Here is a 21,570-nt window from a genome sequence, read left to right as displayed (position 1 = left end):
AATGTTGATGCCATGATATAAAACTTGGTACTTTGATGATGGCAGTACTCTTGGCTGCCATATCATGCCCTTTAGAATCACCAAAATCAGCAAGTAGATAACAACCATAATCTTCAAGCCCACAAGTCTCCCTATTAACAATGCTTTAGGTGTGGGAACTAAAATCAATATCCAACTGGAGAGAATGCGTCATGATCTAGTTGGCTTAGAGAAAGTTAAGTTTTATGCCTAGAACATATTATACATTGAAAAATATTAAATTTCTTCCTCTAGAGTGAATACTGTTTACCATACAGGGTAAATGGATACTTATTGCATTAGTACAGTAAGATATAACACAAAACAAATACTTTATTCATATACGCAATGTGCACTCCAATGCTTGCAATATGATTATGATGATTGCAATGATGATCCAAAGTCCCTTTTGGACGGTGTACATGTACTTTCCCGAAGGGCTGACTCAACCGTCACATGCCCTTTCAGATACACTTCTACCTGTCAGCTACAACATAGAATTTACTGACAACATCACCCTCCCCAAAAAGTAAAGTCGTCTTTGGACGACAATTATAAAATTATCGAGACAAATTAACAAAATGGAATACATTAACTGTGACTAACTATAATAGGATAGATTTTTTTCCTTCACATCACATTCACATTCCTCTCGTGTCTGCACCAAACTGGTCTCCAAAACGCGTTGCATCTATAGCCTTTGCTAACACAATACTGCCTCCTTACCCAATCTGACCTTGATAGCCATTCGTGTTGCGTTCTCTACTTCCAACTCCTGGGTACGCTGAGCCAAGTGTCGCTCTACTGCCTCCAACTAGATGGTCAGCTCCTATCGAGCTCTCTATGCATCCACCAAGACAACCTCAAGTCCAACACCCACTCCAAATGCCTCAAAGCGTAGCACCCCTCTTGAAAGACTTGCTCTAGTGCCCTCTCCACCTCTGGCATACAAATACTCCATGCTTGCAACAACTCTAGGTCTCATCAATTGTTCACACTTCCCAAGAGTGATAATTGAACTGACCCGGGGGTTGAGGGGTAGCGCCCTCGCGGGGTTCTGGGGCAGAGCCCTAGGCGCGCTCAAGACCAAATTAGCACCCTCAAACCCACACAAAAGTCCATGGAACACACCATTTTTGTGATTTTCTTCTGATCCCATTCTCTTTCTGCCAACCGCTTATGTTTTCTTCACTACCTATTTATGTCTTTCCCTTCGGCACCATACGTTATTCATTATGAACTGTTTTGATTTGTCGTCGTTTTTTTAACCTCCTATCACCCTTCTTCTATGTCCGTATGGTGGTCTATTCGATCTACTTTCCGTGCTTGCATTCGATTTCTCCCAAATTGTACGGTGGTGATTTGTAGCTTTCCCACCCTTGCCTTTCTTACTGTACGGTGCTCTCTGTTCTCTATCTATAATGCTTGATTCGTACTCCTAGGCCGTACGGTGATCTCTTTTCTTTTATGTTTCCATGTTACCGTACGGTCCTTTTCTTTGTGACCTTCCTGGTGTTGTCCGTATGGCCGTACGGTGGTGTCTGTAGGGTCTCTTCTTCCTTCAATCCGTATGGCTTTGTCCTTCAGATACTACCGAACGGTGTCCTTTCGCAATGCAAGTCTCCTTGTTATAGAAGGCTGTACGATATTGCCTATTGTGTTCTCAGCTATATGCCATATGGCGTTCCCTTATGTCCGTAAGGAATGCCCATACACATTCATAGCCAAACGGCCGTACTACACTCGCCTTCTCACTACGGTACTTGTGGTTGCTTTCTCTCTAACTGTACGATTTTGCTTCCTTTGTTGTCTTCCACCCTACTTTATGCCGTACGGTCTTCCACATTGCATATGTCATCCGTACGATCTTCCACGGTTCAATGACTACCATACAAAATCCTTCTTTTGTCTTTTGGATGGTGTACTCTTGAATTGTGCTTTAGTCCTTTTATTAATAGCCGTACGATGCTATGTCACTATAATTTTGTCATTGCTCCATTTATAGTTCTCCTTTTATATTTATATTTACTTATCTTACATATATACATATATACATCACTATTTTTTATTCTGTCTGTAGTTCGTTCGCGGAGGCACGTTATATCTTTCATGATAGATTTTCAACTTTGATTCGTTCACTGCATCAGACACTTCCTTCTCGTCCACGTCCATAATTTGATTGCTCCATTATCACCAACTTCGCGTATCTTGTATGGTCCTACTCACTTCATTGTGAACTTTCTTGGTCTAATCTCGTTACACCCATTATACTTTATAACTAATTGGCCCGGTTGAAATTTTCAATTTTAAATGCTTGTCATGCCATGCCTTACGCCTATCCTGTGTAACCTCCGTGCCCCATTGTGCCTGCAGTCGTCACTTATCAAATTAATTTAGATTGTACAATCTTTCCTTTAGGCTTTCCATATCTCCCAACTTGTTTTTTATCGCAATCCTCAAACTTGGTACCATGAATTCCGTCGGTTGCCACTCCTTGCCGTCAATAACTGTATTCTTGATTTAGAACCTTCACTCAATACTATTGAGGTTTTTATTAAGCCCTTCCTCTTTGTTTTCTGTGCAAATTGTACGATGTGATTTCCTTGCTACCGGTGCCTTTCTACTAAATCCGTGGTGCGGTGTAACCTTTTCTTTCCATGTGGTCAGTTCACCGTGTACCGTATGGTTGACTCTTTCCTTTTGTTGGGTTCGTACAGTATGTTCTTCCTCTTGTACTGGCCATATAGTATGTTCTTTCTTTCAGCTTCAACCGTAACTGCCTTTCCTTCTTTCGCTTCTCTGTATTCCTTTGGACATTCATTTTTCTCACCTTTATTACCTTCGTCAACCCTCAACATATTATAGCTCAGAGAGAGCTTGTAGTCCTCATTTGTCAATGGAGTAGGCCGTTCATTGAGTCCAAGTCATCATCATTAGACCCTCCTTCAAGTCCCAATACTCCCTCTTCATCATGTTCCATTCTCTTCTTCCCCTCGTTGTCCCTCCACCTTCGCTTTCAGAATCTGATGATGCTACTTCCTCACCTATCATCTATGTGTGCAAGTCGATTGCAAATCTTCGGCCTCGCGTTCCATGGATAGGGTATTTTGTTTTTGATCATGTTTCACCTTCGCTTGCACCAACCAACCCCATCCAAGGATGGCGTCATACCCTTTTCTTTTTTATAGAATGACCACGAAATCCAATAGAAATGGTTGCGTTCCGATGGTTACCGACTGTGTCATCAGGGTTCTCAACAACTTGATTCCGTGCTAATCCGCAGTGAGTAACTGAAATGTAGGTGGCCACAACATAGGTTGTCCCAACTTTTTCCATATATCCTCTGGTATCATGTTTACAGTTGACCCTCCATCCATGATTATGTTCATAATTACGGTTCCCAATATACCCATCTCTACTACTGCCGGATGTCTTCCCGTCGTGAGTGCTAGTAGCATTGGGTCTGCTGCAGTCATTCCACTACCATCCTTTCCTATTTCCTTCGTTGCTTTCGAGAGTGGTGTCATGTTCAGTATCGCCGTCCGCAACTGAGGCATTGTAAGGTCATTTAATTTTATAGGAATTTTTATTTGCATTACCTACCTTATCATGTTTTGTTTTGCCAAGTTCCTCTTCGAGGTGCCGTTAATGTCTTTTGTTTGTAACTTTTCCGTTTTCATTTGTTTTTCTAACTCCGTTCGTGCTTGCCACAACCTCTTCTTTTCTTCCTCTTCATCAAGGTACTTTGCCTTCTTTGATTGCTCACGCGTAATGGCTAGTGTTTCCTTATCACATGTTTCGATGCTTAACAAGTTCACCCCCTGCTTCGGGCATTTCGGATCCTCATGGTCCTCCGACCACACCATTTGCATAACAGCTACAACGTCTCCTTCGTGGTACAATCTTTGGCGAAGTACCCCTAGAGGTTGCATGCACGGCACTGTATCATCGACTGTCCACTTTAGTCGTACTATATCCGACTTCGGCCTCCATTGTTATTATTGTTATTATTATTACGGCCCCTTCCACGCCGGTTATTGTTGCAATATCCTCTTGAGGTTGCGTCGTTACAGTTTGTGCTCGTTCCTGCTCTAGTGGATAATTCCTGCATCAATAGCACTTGCTGATGTCCCTTTGTCTTCATATTGAACGGGCATTCCTTTGTGGAACGTCCCGCAATCTGGCAGATATTGCAAAATTGTTTTTTCGAGCAGGAGCCTTTTGTGTGGCCCTCCTTATAGTCCATACACCACAATTCCCCTTTCACCAAGTCAGGATTCTTTTTGAGATTTTTAAATTCCTTCACCATCCGTAACATATCTTTTTGCAATGCTCAGACTTTCTTACTTGATTCTTCGTCATTGTTGCTACTTTCGGAAGATGAATTGTTTGAGTCCGACGATTTGTGCTTATTTTTGCTTGTCTTCTGCTCACTTTCCAGATCCATTGCCCAATTATACGCATCTGTGTACGATGCTAGAGGTACAATCTTCATTTTTTTTTTAGTGTCAGCCGTAGCCCTTCAACAAACTATTGTTTCTTTAATCCGTCAGTCGGTGGGCTTTCCATCTTCCCCACCAACTCTTTCAGCCTTCTTGCATATACATGGATCGTTTCATTCTTTCCCTGCTTCATACTGTATATTTTTGCTACAATATCGTTATCGTCCCTTAGCAGTTGGATCTCTGCTATAAACTTTTTCTTCTAGTTAATTTCTGTGGATCGACATCTGAAAACCAATCAATTGCTACACCCCGTAAGGTTGCTAGAAACTGTCAGACCCAATCATCCTCGTTCATTACACCGTTTGCCGTCCATATTGTTTCACATGTCTTGCAATGTTTGATCAGATCTACTGTCCCGTCACCATTGCACTTTGGCAATTTTTCCTTTGGTCCTACCATTACTACTTTCTTCTGAAGTAGTGGTGCATGCTGCGCACCCACATTGTTTTGAGTACTCGCGCTGTGATGGAGCACTGATTTTTTTGAAAAAATTGAGCCTCCATTTGAGATATAAGTTTTCATAAAACATTGTCGTTGACGTTGAGAGTATAAGAAAAACCAATAATAAATGCAACTTCTTTTCTATAAGAGTACAGAGACACAATCAGTGCAAGTTAAAAGGTCTAGAGCATATAGTTGTCCATGCTAAGTCTATAGTAGCTACTCCAACACATCTACAACAAACTCCAATTATTGTTTCTCCCCACAAAAACTTGCTATGCTATGGAGTTTCATTAAGAGCCATCTCAAATTCAAAGATATTGACATTCCATTCAATTGCAAGTAGGGGAAGTTTGTTCAAGAAGCTTTTAAGGAGTTACATCGTGGTGTTCAAATAAGATGCCTTCATGGGCGCATGAAACAAACTCAAATATTATTGGTACTTTACAAATATACAGAGGAACAACATTCTATTCTTTCTGCAACTGATATTATTTCAAGAAGCTTGAACTTTTCATCTATTTATTGGATTGTTCCAGTGGATTGCCCCAGAGTTGTACCATCTTATACTCGTTGTGCTGGATGTACAACCTATTTCACAGCTGGAGATTCTTCTATACTTATGGCTTTGTGTTTTTCGTTGAAAGTCATTTTTGTGAGCCGAACATTCCAGTTACATTGTTACAGGTTGTTGGTTAGAGGCATATTGAGAAACGATGCTTTAGAATGGGATGCTTTAGCTGAACAATGCATAGTGGACCATTGTGTGAATATGAGAGTTGAATATTTATGAATCATCATCTGTGTTGTACAAAAGAAACTTCTCCATGAAGATATTGTATCCTTTGCACTGTTGTAGATATTGTATGAAGATATATGCATATGAAAAACAACGGTCCACAATGACAGGAGTTTGGTCCATGTCTTCCTGGAAGACAAAGCCCACTAAAAAAGAAGATGCTATTGTATAAAGAGCCTTCAAAATCAAAATGGAACCAAATGATGTCCGAAGTTGCGGATAAGTCACAAAAAGACAACAAACGAGAATGTGCGTGCTTCTTTGACTTGTTTTAAGAAGGCTCCATGTTGGAAGATAGAATATTGCAGAAGACAAAGAGAAGGGAATAGTATGCGAAAAATGTATCACATGAAAGAAAGCAATAGTTTCTGTTAGGAATACATAACACTTGTGATGATTTGTCAAACAAATGAGAAGATGAAACAACAAAGTAGATGCCATAATGTCGCACATCATAGCAATGATGATGAAATACGGAATGACCCTGGGTGATGATTAAAGGCAGAGTAAAGGCAAAGCAGCGATGTCTAAGTGATGCAATTCGTGATGTTCTAGTTTGTAGTTGGTTGGAGCAACCCATAATTGCAGAGTTCCTAAAGACTTTGCTATGGTAATGGTGTGAGAAAGAAATTGAATGAAGAATAAAAATATGAATTTCCGAATAAATGTTAGTTCAAATGTGAACCAATCACTCAGTAATAAACGTGTTCTCAGAAGGAGATCTTCGACAATGAAATTGCAAGTATTTTAGTTCGATATAATTTCAAAGTCTATGCTTTGAGTTTCATAATTCCAAACACAAGCCATTCTATGATTTTTAAACTTGTGAAATGAAGATGAAGGCCCGTAAAAGTTTATCCAATCTATGGGTTTGATGTGAATAGAAAGAAAATTATCAAACTATAGATTAACAATTATTTAAGAAAGGATGTAACTTTTATAAAGAGACATGACTCTTGGGTAGAATAAAAAGATATAAATCATGACTCATCTATCGGGAGATAAACAACATACATATATTCGGACATTCACATTCAAATTCTAGATGAAGCATTTTATATTTATTATTGTATGGAGGGATAAGGAGCAACATTATGACTTTGTAATATAAATTCTATTATTTTATTTTTATAATAAAATAAAATGTTCTTTGTTTATTATTAAAGGTGTGGAGATTTAAACTGTACATGAATTGTCCTTTGTAATTATTTTTTGGAATCCTGTATACAATTTAAATGTCGGATAAGCAGACATGGTCATTTAGCATTTTAAATTTGATCATTACAGATATTGTGAAATATTAAATTGTTTCCGTATCTGTATCTAGTTTGTCTCCCTACTAGAGGAGTTAAAATTCAACTTGGACTAATTTAAGATTGTATATATATTTGATCTGTTGCATCTTGATTATTTAATTGTTGACAGTATAAGTGCATGAAACATTATAAAGTTGTACGTGAAAATTCATTGAAGTTGAAGCTATTGTCTGGATGAGCAGAGGCACTTGTCTTTCTATTATTGAAGTCATAAAATCTATATATTCCTTCTACAAGCATCAGATCTATTATTAAAACCTTATACAATTCATTCAGTTCACACTTAGCATCTAGTTTTAGTTTCATCAAGTTCAAGGACCTTGCCAGTCGGAGAACTCCAGAATTAAATTCGCTTTAGAAAAGCTCTAAACCAAGTGATGAGGTTCGAGGAGGTCTACTCACCTAGGTGTAGTGGAGCCTGAAGTGCAGGGGAATCGAGAAGTATTCCCGTTTGTTGGCTAGAACTGATTGAGAAGTCCTATTAGAGAAGTGGCAGGGTCTTGAATTTCCAATTTGCGGTTTTGGGAACCAACACGCTGTTTTGAGTACCTACGTTGTTCTAAGCACCCGCATTGTTTTGCACAATCGCACTGCTTCGGACAACCGCCCTACTTCCAACAACCGCGTTACCTAGTGAGAAAAGATCTTCCTCAAGCGAAGTTGTTCGATTCTTTGCCTGTATCCGTTCGTCGGGTGTATTGCGGACAAAGAGTTCACTCCACGCTCATGCTCCTTTGGCACTTCGAGTCGTGCGAGTTACTTCCCTTCCGTTCAAATTCTCTACCCTCGGCGTATACTAGTTAAGGAACTCCTCCCTTGTCTCTTCCACCAAATTCAATCGCTGTCGAGTCTCTTCTAGCAATTCCTTGACACACCGTAGTCTACTAAGTGAATGCACTCCCTCCGTCTGTGCTCTTTCACCCCCTTGGTGTCCATCGGTAATCTGTTGAAGCTTTTGTCTGCGCTCCGCCTGTTGTGCTAAAATTAAAACTTCCTGTGCTGTGCGTAGTTCATCCTTATCTTTTATCTTATTCCTATCTTTGTTAAGCAAATTCGGCATTAATCTTCATAACACTTCTTTCGTTCCAGGTTTCACTGTCAACGATGCCAAATGTTTACCGTATAGGGTAAAGGGATACTTATTGCATGTAGTACAATAAGATATAACACAGAACAAATACTTTATTCATATACGCAATATGCACTCCAATGCTTACAATATGATTATGATGATTACAATGATGATCCAAAATCCCTTCCAGACAATGTACATATACTTTCCCGAAGGGGTGACTCAATTGTCACGTGCCCTTTTGGATACACTTCTACCTGTCGGCTACAATATAGAATTTATCAACAACAAATACATTGCCCTTGCCGACAACGGTATACTCCTCTCCTACAAAGATCATTGAATTAAAGAATGGTTCAATTTTGTGAACCAATCTCGACAATGGTTAAGATGCCAATGAGCCCTTGAATCTATATACTAAGTAGAAAATTTCACTAAATCTGCAGTTCTTTTGTCCATTTAGTTATAGAAAGTAGATTCTTTTTGATTAGAGTGCTTCGCAACATCTACTTTGGGTTGAGACCCTCCTTGCTTCTATTGCTCAGAAGCCATCTGATGCTGAGAGTTGACCTTCATGTGACCATACTTGTGGCAATAGGTATATTGAACATTCTTTTTCTTCTTGCTGTCTTGAGAAGGACTTAAGCCCTTTGGATGAGAAGATTGACCTTTCCCTTTGTTCCCAGCAGAAGGCATAGTGGAGAATACTTGTTTTATGGAGGACGAATTGGCACTAATACCAAACTGCTATTTTTAGCGATCATGCTGTAGGACTTGTTGCATAGATCAAGAAACTTTAAATCAACTACATTTGTATGAAATGCTCATAAGATTTTGGTAGATTCTTTAAAGTAATGACCACCATATCCTCTTCTTCTATTTTCCTTCTATTTGCCTCCAGTTGATCACGAATGTCCTTGGTCTTTGTCAAATGATCCCACAAAGATGTCCTCTCGTCCATCATAATCGAAAAGAGTATGTTCTTATGAAAGAACACACGACTCTTATCTGACATTTCATGGAGATCCTACAGATGCTTCCAGAGCTCAGCAGTTGACTTGCTTGATGGCACTTGCAACAACTGATCATTAATCAGTGAAAGCTTAATAAGCCTAGCCGCTTCACACTTACGCTCATCAAACTTATCCTGGTTCTTCCAACAGCAGTAGAATGAGTGATAGTGCTTAGAACTACCTTGGCCAAGCAACAATATTCAAAGATGGTTAGCATGTGCTGCTTCCAAGTATTATAATAGTTTCCATTGAATTTCTGATTACTTTCAAGCATAATATTCATCAAAGATGTCATTGTGTACCTCGAGGTTGTATTGGTGAAGGCATAGTAATCAAGGCAGAAGCTATATATTTAAAATCTGTTGATGCACGAATGCCAAGATAGAAAAGTGTAGATAAAATACCCTAGCATGTATTTTGAGGCAAAAAGCTCTAGAGATTTTCCAAAAAATCCCAAAAACTTAATTTTGCAAACCCTAGGTTGCAGCCACAATCCCTTTACAAAATGCAAGAAAACACAAGCATAGACATCCGTGTGTTTCAGAAATTCCATAGTTACTAATTCGTCCTGGCATATGGTGGATGCGGAAGCGGAAGCGTGCAGATGCAGGATGCAACTGGAAGCCCTGTGGATGCTTCCCGGAAGCCATTCATAGACAAACTTCAAATTCACAGGCTGTGAATCCTCAACAAAATCAACAAATTGCAGGTTTGCCCCAATTGCAGTCATCTGCATCATGTGATCCCCAATCACTCATATTAACCAAATAAAGCTGCAGCAAATGACTTCCCAAGTTATTCCTTATAGTCAGCAGGATTATCAGACACAAAGTATTCAAAAATTGCAATTGCTTATGCAACAACAGGCGCTGCAGAGCTTTGAGCAGAGCAAATCAACATCAGTTCTCCAATAGCAACAATCACCCCAATCCCAAGTGATACATCATCAGCAGAATCAACAGCATTATACATATGCATATACATAGTATAACTGTATATGCAAGTACATAGTATATATATACAAATACGCATCCGCATCCCCCAAATCTTCCATCTATGCCAAAGCCAATTTTCATCAACTTGCCCCAACAAACAACTTTTACTTTTTACCTCTCTGAGAACATAGACATTACTTTCGGTTTTTTCCCCTTCAGCAATCAACCTACTTAATTTGATTTTCTGATTTCACATCCTTGACATTAAAGATTACAAAATATCCATTCTCACACATTTGATTAACACTCAGCAAATTATATTTTAATTCCTCTACTCACCAAAAATTATGCATTTCTAAACTGCCATATATACTCAAGACACCTTTTCCGTGAATCTTAATCTTTGATTTGTCTTCAAACTATACCAGAGCCACCTTTCCAATCAGTAGACTTGATAAACTTTTTCTTATCACTTGTCATGTGATTGGAGAAGCCACATAAATTCTGTCTCTTATCATGAAAAGAAGTCTTAATGATCATGGGCTTTCCTTCTTTCTTCTTCCACATTTTTCTGCTGCTTCTTCAAACTTTCCCGTGTTAATGTTTAATGAAAAAGAAGCAGCAAAAGATCAAAAAACAAAAAAAAACTAATCAACTATAAGACACAACAGTTATCCGGGGGAAACCCTCCTAATTGAGGGAGAAAAACTCAGCCATAGAAATATTGTTTTATTAAAGTAAACCAGAATGTCTTGATCTACAATTTTGTTCAACTGTAACATGCTAAAATTTCAGGTACTAATTAATTCTTAAATAAAGAAATCATATCCCATTCTTAACCAAATGAAAAGAGATACATTTAAATCAGTTACTCAACTTCTTCATAAGAAAAGGAAATATGAGCTAACTATATTCTATAATTTCAAAGTAATTTGAGATTAACAACCATCTAACTACCAACTCGTATGACATTCAGATATTAACTACCATTTCACTTTCATTACAAACTAGAAATATTCTAATGGAAGCATCATAAATAAGCAAAAGAAGTACAAAAGGAAACATGAAAAGGGTTACGAGAAATTAAGCAGTTGATGTCGCTGAGTTGTACAGGCCTTGGCATTTGGAAGAGAGGAGAAGCATTGCCATGGGCTTAACCTCTTAACCGTGGAACCTTAGTATCCCCACAGAATCTCCAACGAGAAAGGCCCTCCCTGCCTTGGGAGTTGGCTTGGGATACCCTTATCTAGTCATTGCGCACCTTGGTGTTCGAGTGTGGAGTAGTCAATTTTTGAGACTGTGGACACATTCCAATTAACCTATCTTACAATTGTTAGACTCTAACCTTTGGTGATCATGGTGGAAAACACACCATTAACAACCTTGGCCAAGGATTTTGGATATGTTAGTCTGAAAAGATATGCCCATGAATGGAGACATGTCTCCATGTCTCCACATGGTGAAGACAAGTCCATTCAATATATGTCTCCTTATGTGCACCAGTTCATTGCAAGGGAGAGACCCGATCATTTAATCAGGATTAGTTAAGACTTTACTCTTAACAAATAATATATATAAATGAGATCACTGAATATGGAGAGATAATCAGACTTAATTTGATTCAATATTATCTGCTTTTAATCATAAAGATAGAACATGAAATACTCATAGTAAATCTGTATGAGCAGATTTCACAATATAGTTGGAATATCAATTATGATCTGGTATAATGAGTATTTATTTTATATATATATATATATATATATATATATGATTCATATATCTGACCATAGCTATCATACTTCAACATATATATAATGTGAATAGAAAGATAGATGAAATGTCTAAATCATCTGTGATACCAGATCAATTACAATGCTCTTCAAAACGTTGAGTTTGCAAGATTAAATCGAGTCTCATTTATTGCCCAAAATGCTGAAATCTCCATACAATCCTTTGCCAAAAACCCTCTCTGACCTTCCAACACCTTGAACATGCTGAAATAGGTGTATTTCAACCTCATAAATTGAATCTAACTGGTTGGAATTGATTAGAGTCCATAATAAACTCAGAAATTAATTACCCTCCTAATTCCCACTAGCCATTATAATTCAAATTTTTGAATTACATTTTATTGCTTTCTACTCATTCCTAATTTATCAAACTTGGAGATTTTGATCCTTCTAGGACTATTACATCGTTATCAACTCTTTATATCTATTTGAATTCACTTGGGGTACTAATGACCCATTTTACAAAGATTTGGTCCTAGGGTCCTTATCAGGACTGTTAGGAGAATTATCTATTACATCTTTATTTTTGCGTACAAATGCCACGATTGGCTTCAGTAATTCCCAATTGACTTTATTTGCTCCATACTCTCCTCCATATGCCTTCAATGCCTTCATGGTCTTGGTTGCTTGCTTGGATGCTCCTGCACCAGAGCCACTGGAAATAAGGTGATGCTGCCGAGTGTGCCCTTTGCAAGGCCTCATAGACCTCGCACAACCCGAGGGAGAGCCGAGTAGCGCTTCGTCCCCTGGGCAGGAGACATAGGAGTGAAGGAGGTCAGAAGAATGTCAATATTTTCATAAGAGCTTAAAATTTTAAATGCCCACTGAAAGAGGCAACAAAAATATCTTCATTTGTCAGGCTGCTCTTACTGCTGCTTAGCGCCTGCCGAATCTTTTCCTGCCTCGCTTTGGACATCATCATTGCACACAAATTTTAGCCATGCCCTACCTTTCCACCCTGGTCTCAAGGGATCTCCTCATTACTTTCCTTGTTGATTGCTGCTGTTATTTTGCTGTGTTCTACGCTGCTCAATCTTCGCCTCCTCAACTAATTCATCTTCTCGTTCTAGATCTCTGCAAAATTTCTGCAGGCCGTGGGTTCCTGCCTTGTAGTCTATGATTTCATCAGCCTCGCTTATTCTCTCAACATTGACCAGCTGAGGCTTGAGCTGATGACCTGCAGAATATTCTGAAACCTCACAGGCCTGGGAGGAGGGCCTTCTTTGATACCATGAACGCCTGGACCATTTAAGAATTTACTTCCCATTCTTGTTTGTTCTGCAAAACTCATGTTACGGTATCTCGCAATGTGACCAGTATTTTGACATTTATAACAGATCATGCTGAATTTTTTTTAAAAACCAAAAGAATTTTGACAACAAAGTTAGTTTTCCTTCTTGTCACAACTCTTCAATGAATTGCTCTATGACCAAAATAATTGCACAAGTTACTATAACCAGGTAAAATGGGGGTAAAACCTGTTTTTTGTCACCCTTCTTCTAGGAGGATGCCATTGTGAACATATTTTCTGCCTTTGGAGCTTAACAAAATCATCATTATTATCCTTTGCATTGAAATAATTACTAGAACTTTGTTCTTTGTCTAAACCCAAATCAAATTTGTTTGTCTTATCTATGACTAGCTAAGATTTCATCCAACATATCAAAAATTCTCTCAAGTTTTGCTCCTTTCAAACATAATTCTCAATCATTCCGGTTCATTTCTCAAGTATTCAAGTTCATTTCTCAAAGCTGCTACTTCACTTTCTTGTTGATCACAATCGATGTTGATAAAGCATTGTTGGACAGAAGCTGATGCTGATGAAGATCAAGGTCAGAACTGAGCTGCAAAGTATATGTAGAAGAGTTAGATCAGTTGTTATATTGTCATTGATGTCCAGCTATTTGAAGACAAAGTATGAAGATGAGTTGAAGAAGTTAGATCAGTCCGTTAGAGAGGCCACTCATAGAAGGGTGATAAGGTCTAGATGATCTTTGGTGAAAATTCCCTAACATGGTCACATCTAACAAGTGTGTTTGTAACCTTTAACATGGTTGCCTCGTAACTGAGCTCACTTTAGAAGAGTGAAAATATTCTGGGGACTAGGACCTGGTGCTTTTTACCCTATTCAGGTTTCCATGTTAAAAATCCTGGTGTTAATGTGTTCATGGATGTTTTGCATGTTATGTGCCTTTACATGTTAAAACTGTTACTATTTCTGCAAGTCGGTTAATGAAGCTGATATTCAGTACTGGAAGCAAATCTGTTTCATGCATAAGAAAGATTAAGTTAACTGTTGTTACTGAGTTGATTATTGATAAGTTAAATTTCTTATAAGTGTGGTGAATTGTTTGAAAGGGCCTGAGGGTAACTGATTCACCCCCCTTCTCTCAGTTATCTAATATTTCTAACTTCAAACAACTTTCATATATTAACATAAGTTTGGAATCGATTAGCTTTTCTCTTCTCTTTCTTTTTTCAATTTCAACTTTCAGATTGATGATCCTTTGATTACCTTCTTCAAGTTCCTTCTTCAAGGCTTCATTGCCCTTTAATGCATAAACCTCTTGCTTAGTATTTTTCTTCTTCAATCTCCTGATTTCATCAAAGGTACATAACAATTCATATTCAAGAATTATCTTTCCTCCTCCAACATCATGCAAGCTCCATTAGTCTTATTTGCTTGGTATTTTTCTTCTTCAATCTCCTGATTTCATTTAAGGCACATAACAACATATATTCAAGAATTATCTTTCCTCCTTAAACATCATGCAAACTCCATCGCTCTTATCAGCGAGTGGCCCAATCACTATGAACAATCTCTCACATTTTTTAGCAATCAGACTCGTACTTAATTTTTATTGTCTCCTTTGATGTACAAGCTCTTCTTGCTCTTTGAAGAATTTCTTTGTTTGCAAGGAGATTGATTTTTGTTTTTCTTCTTGAAGCCTTCTTCACCATCTTTATCATTTTTGTGATAGGGACACTTAGCAGCCAAGTTTCCTTCCCATAGTTGAATTATATAAAGGGTAGTTTCCCTTTGTACTTGCAAAAATCCTTACTGCATTTCTTACTAAGATTTACAAGTTCTTCATTAGTATCACAGTTTGACTCAGAATTTAACTTTTTTTCATTCTTTGTTGCTTTAAAAGCAGCTTCTCTTTTATAAGCATGTTCACCAACCATTCTCATTTCATATGCTGTGAGAATGCCATATAGATCATCAACTTTAATTTTACTTAGATGTCTCTCTTGTCCCATTGCAGAGATTTTAGCATTTTATCTCAAAGTCAAAACCTTTTGTACAAGTATAAATCTTTCATGTCCTCTCTCAAGCCTTTAACAACATTCATTATCTCATCAACCCTAAGAAGATAATATGCAATCTGCTCTTCTTCTTTCATCTTTTTCCCTCCAAAAATTTTATCTTCTATGGTTGTAACTTTGCTTGCATTACTTTGGCATCACCTTCATAGATACTCTTCAGTTTATTCTAGATGGTTTTAGTTGTTTGACAATGCATCACTTAAACAAACTCAGTATCAGATAAACCACAAAAAATTGCATTCTTTGCTTTAGCATGAATTTTACTTACTCCCTTTATTCAGCAGGGTTCGTTAAAGGAGTTGTAGGCATTGTATAACCATTTACTATAGACATCCACGTCAAAGTCCAATGAAGATAAATAACTTTCCATTGTCAAAATTGGTACCATCAAATAAGGGGGCTTTATTTGAGAAGGATCCTTCTAAACAAGCCATGTTTTCATTAGCCAAGATCTACTAAAGCTGATTAAGTCTTATCAATGAGACCAATTGTAGAACACAATGTTTCTACTTGAGGGGGAAAGGGTGGGGGAATCAGTAGAAGATATGATTTTTTTCTATGCTTAACCAAAACTTTGATAATAATAAGCATAAAAACAGAAATGAAAAGAGAGCAATCAGACATACAAACTTCAACACCTGATGTATGCAGATAACCAGGATGGGGGAAAAAGGCACAGTGAGAAATGCTTCTAGGATCTACTGTCCTAATCCAGCCTCATAATTGTGTACAGTTCTTTAAGGGCACCAACCCATAAGGCACCAACTCCGATTCCTTGAGGCACCAACCTTCTGGAAATTACAAAACTTTGTCTTTTCAGACCTCTCTAATTTGCAGATGCGATAGAAAACATATGAACATTATCAGATTTCCACAATCCATTGAAATGCATGAATTATTTTTGGATTTGATTGTGTATGTTTTTTAGCATCGACGTTTCGGATCACACTCTGTGATCCATCATTAGGATGAGAGAATGCAAGAATATAAATTATTATGCAGACCAAGCCACACTCAGGAGGCATTAAAGGAGGGAGAAGGGAGGCCCAAAGATCGAAAAAATAAAAAATAATAAAAAGCAATCTGATTTAATAAAAAGAATGAATATAAGAAACAAAAATAAGTAATAAATAGTGAAAATATAGATGACCAATGCACCAAACTTAAAAATAAAGGAAAATAAAATAAAAAGACCCCAAAGAGATTGAACAATGAAAGGATATGTATATGAAACAAGGGGCGCATGCGCCAAAGTTCCTTCATATTTTTATGGTTGACTGAAGTAGTATTAATGGTATAAAAAAAATTGAGCAAAATTGTAAAATAGTGGCTAGTAAAACATAGCCTAAATTTAAAAAAAAAAACATTTTACAATTGTCAAAAAATAAACATCAATGTAAAACTGATAAAAAATATATATAAAATAAAAAATAAAAACATTTAACTCTATATTTGAACTTGGTAAGATAGCTAGTAAAATATAGTGTAAACTTAAAGAAATAACATTTTTCAAATTAAAAAAATAAACGTCACTGTAAAACTAATAATAAATATATTTAAAATAAAAAATATAAAACATTTAACTCTATATTTGATTAAAATATCTATATTATACAACTTAAAAAACATTTCACCCTATAAATTCATATGACTTCTTCTTCATAAACTATTTGAAATAATAAATGTATTTAAAATAAGAAATATAAAAATTTAACTCTATATTTGATTAAAATATCTATATTTGAATAACATTTTACAAATTACAAAAATAAACATCAATGTAAAACTAATAATAAATATATTTAGAATAAGAAATATAAAACATTTAACTCTATATTTGAACTTGGTAAGGAAAATAGATAGGAATAATTAATATTGATTAGACATTCATTTGTGAGGTGGAAGATAAAAATGGTTGTTTTTAAAAAAATTTAATCCACTTGTCACAAATGTAGAAAAGATAAAGTTGTAATTAATGCATTCATTAATAGAGTTGTTAGAAAATATTTGTATTTTTGTTGGAGAAAATTGAATTTTTTCATTGCCTTTTTTATCATGGGCCAATACAATTTTCAAAAAATTGTATTTTTCAATTTCAAAAAAACATGCAAATTAATATAGCTTTTGCAAACATTAGTATATCTTCAAATTTTTAGATTTATGTAACTAATATAGAATCTCATGATTCCATTAGTTTTCTGCCAAAGGCAAGAACTAATAAGAGAAAACCTAAAACCAAGGTCCAACAAATAAATATCAAATGAAATAAGGACAAAAACCACCAAGTTTGTAGCTCTATACAAATGTGAAAAATGAAACAAAAATCTAGACGGAAATAGAGGGCACAAACCAAAGTCGAAAAAATTGAGCACATCAAGAAGTTCACAACAAAAATATGACAAAAAACATTGAAAAGACTAATGAGGAATTCAATAAAAGACTGAAAAAACTCATAACAAAAACCTCTAAAGCTAATACATGACCTACAAGAAAAAGCTAATAAGCAAGACCACACCAAACAAAAAACAAAAAGCGACTAATGAACTAGCTAATCAATACATAAATATGAACTAATATAATAATAATAATAATAATAATAATAAGTTAGTTTATTAATTAATTTGTCTATCTATATATGGACCAATAGTTATAGGTATAAGTATATATAGCTATTAGTTCTCAGGTATATAAATATATTGAGAACTAATAGACATAACCACCTATATCTACAACTGATGGTTAATATATGGAAAAATCAGATTTTATATATATATATATATATATAATAAGTTAGTTTATTAATTAATTTGCCTATCTACATATGGACCAATAGTTATAGGTATAAGTATATATAGCTATTAGTTCTCAGGTATATAAATATATTGAGAACTAATAGACGTAACCACCTACATCTACAACTAATGGTTAATAGATGGAAAAACCAGATTATGTGTATGAATGTATATATATATATATATATATATATATATATATATAGTATAGAGTCACTTTCAGACTTCACAAATTCATTCTTAAAATTTACATTATCATTGCCTCTCACTCTCGGATTTACAAACTCAGTTGACTGTACATGTCAAGACACAAATTCTGTTTTACATATGCAGTATTTCAAATTGTTTTTTCTGTCAGACTTGATCCAATTCATAAATGATCTCACACACTATCTGCCCTTCACCAGTCCATTAGCATCCTTAAATAGTGTCTCCTTATCCCATTGGATGAGTAGACGGACAGAAGCAGTATAAAGATAGTTTCCAACTGATTTCAGTTACAACTGAAAGGATAGTTATTTGGCAGCAGCTTCAACTTGCAACATCAAACAAGACTTTTATCTCTGGAATCAGCCAAAGCAGAAGATATAAAGTAACAATAAGGTTTGGCAAGCATGTTGAAGATATATAGCGGGGATACCAACTGTCGAACTGCATAACTGCATAACCAATATCTGGACTGATCCAAGCAAATTAATATACGCAGATCTGAGAATACTTCAGAAATACGTCTGCTATCATAACCAGTGTGCTGTTGTAATCAGACTGTAGGATACTGTACATGGGTGATCAAAAAGTGTGGAGGCATTGCATATCCATTTCTATGTTGGGAAAAAAATAGAATGGGTGGTTGCAGCAAATCTTTATGATGCCCATACAGACCGGATTGAAGTAAAAGTTGTCCTTTGATAATCTCTTAGATCCTTTCAGGTTAAGAGGCTGGATTCATCTGTTGAGGGATGAATTTTTGTATGTATCTATGCTCCCCTGTTAAGGTTATGAAGCCTAAAATTTATGTTAATATTTTGAAGTTTAATTAAAAGAATAAAGGGAGTTGACCCCTTTCTCTATGTTCACTAACCCAAAATAAAATAAAGAGGCGGATTGCATGATTATTTTTCTCTTTGCTAACCTAATATTCAAGGAGATGACTCTGCACATTGTTCTCATGTATTGCCCATAACAAATACAGTGTGATTGAAGATTTATCATACTAATAATGTAGCAGATGACCATAAATAAGTGCTTTTAGAAAAGAGGAGGGACAGGTTCGAGTAGCCATTTTTTTTTCCATTGTTTTGATTGAATGAGATCTTAGCAACATAATTTCTACTGATGGTGACCACTTCAAATACAAGAGTTTGTAAAACCGAAGGCAACACAAGATTGTCATTTGCATGACTCTTCGGATATGTAGCTTTATAACCCTACTTAGGATAAATTGTAAGGCTAGAAAAATAATACTCATTTTTAGTCTACAAGATATGGCTTCATGGGGGTGCGTGGAATATTTTGCTCAAACTAATCATTCTTACTCTACTAGAATATATTGGAGTTTTTCTAACCTTATAAATTATAAAGACAATTAAGATTTATTTATTTCAAGTCATCTTGGTGGGAGTGTGTGGAAGATTCTGCTGAAACCAATCATTCTTACACTACAAGATTTACTAGAGTCCATATCTAGGTGTCAGATTTGGGATCAATTGGTGGGGGCTCATTGAATGCCTAATTAACCCTTGGCATTACCTGGCTTGATAGAAAACATGGTACCTTTGTGCATAATTATATCTTGAATTCCCAGCTTGTTGAATCAATATTCAAGCAAATACTTCTAAAGTTTGGTCCATGCACTCATCGGAATTCAGGAAAACTTAATAGGACTTCCAAGATTGCCCAAATCTTGCAGTTTAAGTTTGTGCAATCCAAGCTTATGAGTTAACAGATAAAATCAGTGGAACCTATTTGTCTTGCGATACATGATGGTGGTCTTTAATCTGATTGCTGATTTGTTTGTCTTTTGGAGTATATTAGCTTGCTTGATTAATGAAGAGTTCTTATTTTATGAATGCCTGAAAATGATTTTTATTCATGTCCACCATTGCATTGTTCTTCTACACGAGTTGCACAAAATTCAAAGCTCAAATTGCCATGGTTGTTTGTTTGATGACCTTATGAATCAGATGAGGCTGTATGGAAGGCATCTGGTTCAAAAACAGTGAAGGGTGATGAAACGGAGTTTGGAAGGGGTAAAAGAAAGCGCAAACCAAAAGTACACTTTGATGTAAGCTAACTTTGATTCCCTAGAATGTTGAAAAGTCATTCCAACACAGTTTTTAATATTCCATTGAATTTTGAATTTGATTTTCATGAATTATACTTCTATCTGTAGGAAGAGGTGTCACTTTCAGTAAAGTCACTATGGCGAATACGTCGGTTGAGAATAATGCGCCACCTTGGTCTGGTTGCTCCACCTGGTTCTCCATTCATTATTAGTCCTGTAAGGAGTGCTGCTTGAATACATGGTTGATTGTGCTGTATCAGAGTTAACTATGTTTAATTGTAGCTTGTCTCACCTTTCTCTTGACAGCATGGTGGACAATGCATAAAAATATACCCAACAAAGGTATGTTTACAATTTGCAGCAATTCATTCATTAATTGTGTAACAGTTTTCGGTTGTCAAGTCAATATGTTGTTTTCCGTCCCATTTCTTCTTCACACAAAGAAGAAGATTTTGTTGAATGGCTTTAGCTTAGAGCATGGCATGGTTACTTATTTGACCATCGTCTTTGGTGTTTTGATAGGAATTTATTGATAATCATTCATAGAAGCATGTGAACCTTCCCTCTAGTGACACTGTTTACAATGTATATTATTTAGAAACAGGTTGAATGTTTAAGGCCTAAAGTGTGCATTTAATTCAAAGTTTAATATAAAGTGTGCATTTTATCAAGTGCCTCTTGAAAATTTCTCATTTGTTGTAGAATTTGTATTGTCATTCGTCTACAATATTCAATGGGGACAAAGTATTCCAATGTGTTTTTGAAACGAAGGTAATTATAATAGGCTTATAGTGGCATTCAAATTAGTTTGGTGGCTAGATGAGATTTATCGGGAATTGTCTCGGTGTCTTTTTGCCCCAGATTTTGGAGATGCAGGGACGGAAGGATGTGTTTGTTTTGGGAATGGTATCAAAATAATACATAAAAATTAATGTTTAAAAATTTAAAATACAAATGAATTTGAACTACCAAAATAACTTAGACAAAACTAAAAGAAATTGATATTTTATAATAAATATGTAAATATATTTAAAATTGTAAAAGTGATTCCATATAGTGTCAATCAAACAGATTTGATGATGGTTATTTAATCTGCTTGGTTTGAGTTTTATGCATGCTTTGGGAACATGTTGAAGGCATCATTCAATTTTATTTATTTAATAATTTTTATTGGATAACGGTCTCTTCTTGAACTTGTAGACAACTATTCAATGCTTAGTAGTTTAATGCTAACCTGACCAATAACCTTCATTATAAGAAGGCTCTTTATTCAGA

General features: G+C 36.1%; 1 protein-coding gene across 1 annotated transcript in view; it reads left to right on the top strand.

Moving 5' to 3' along the window:
- The window catches only part of LOC149578167 (uncharacterized), a 70,914-nt gene extending 49,948 nt beyond the window's left edge, over positions 1-20,966 (top strand). The window contains exons 7-9 of the mRNA XM_089827747.1: positions 20,195-20,295; positions 20,404-20,511; positions 20,602-20,966. Of these exons, the coding sequence (XP_089683873.1) occupies positions 20,195-20,295; positions 20,404-20,511; positions 20,602-20,679 (287 nt within the window). The 3' untranslated portion in view covers positions 20,680-20,966. The remainder of the gene's footprint in view (positions 1-20,194; positions 20,296-20,403; positions 20,512-20,601) is intronic.
- Positions 20,967-21,570: the final 604 nt, after the last annotated feature.

The sequence above is a fragment of the Cupressus sempervirens genome, chromosome 1, assembly GCF_028749045.1.
Source record: "Cupressus sempervirens isolate cs-2001-9-10 chromosome 1, ASM2874904v1, whole genome shotgun sequence".
NCBI lineage: Eukaryota > Viridiplantae > Streptophyta > Pinopsida > Cupressales > Cupressaceae > Cupressus > Cupressus sempervirens.
Note: the sequence above shows the minus strand (reverse complement) of the source record. Positions and strands in the feature narration are given on the sequence as shown.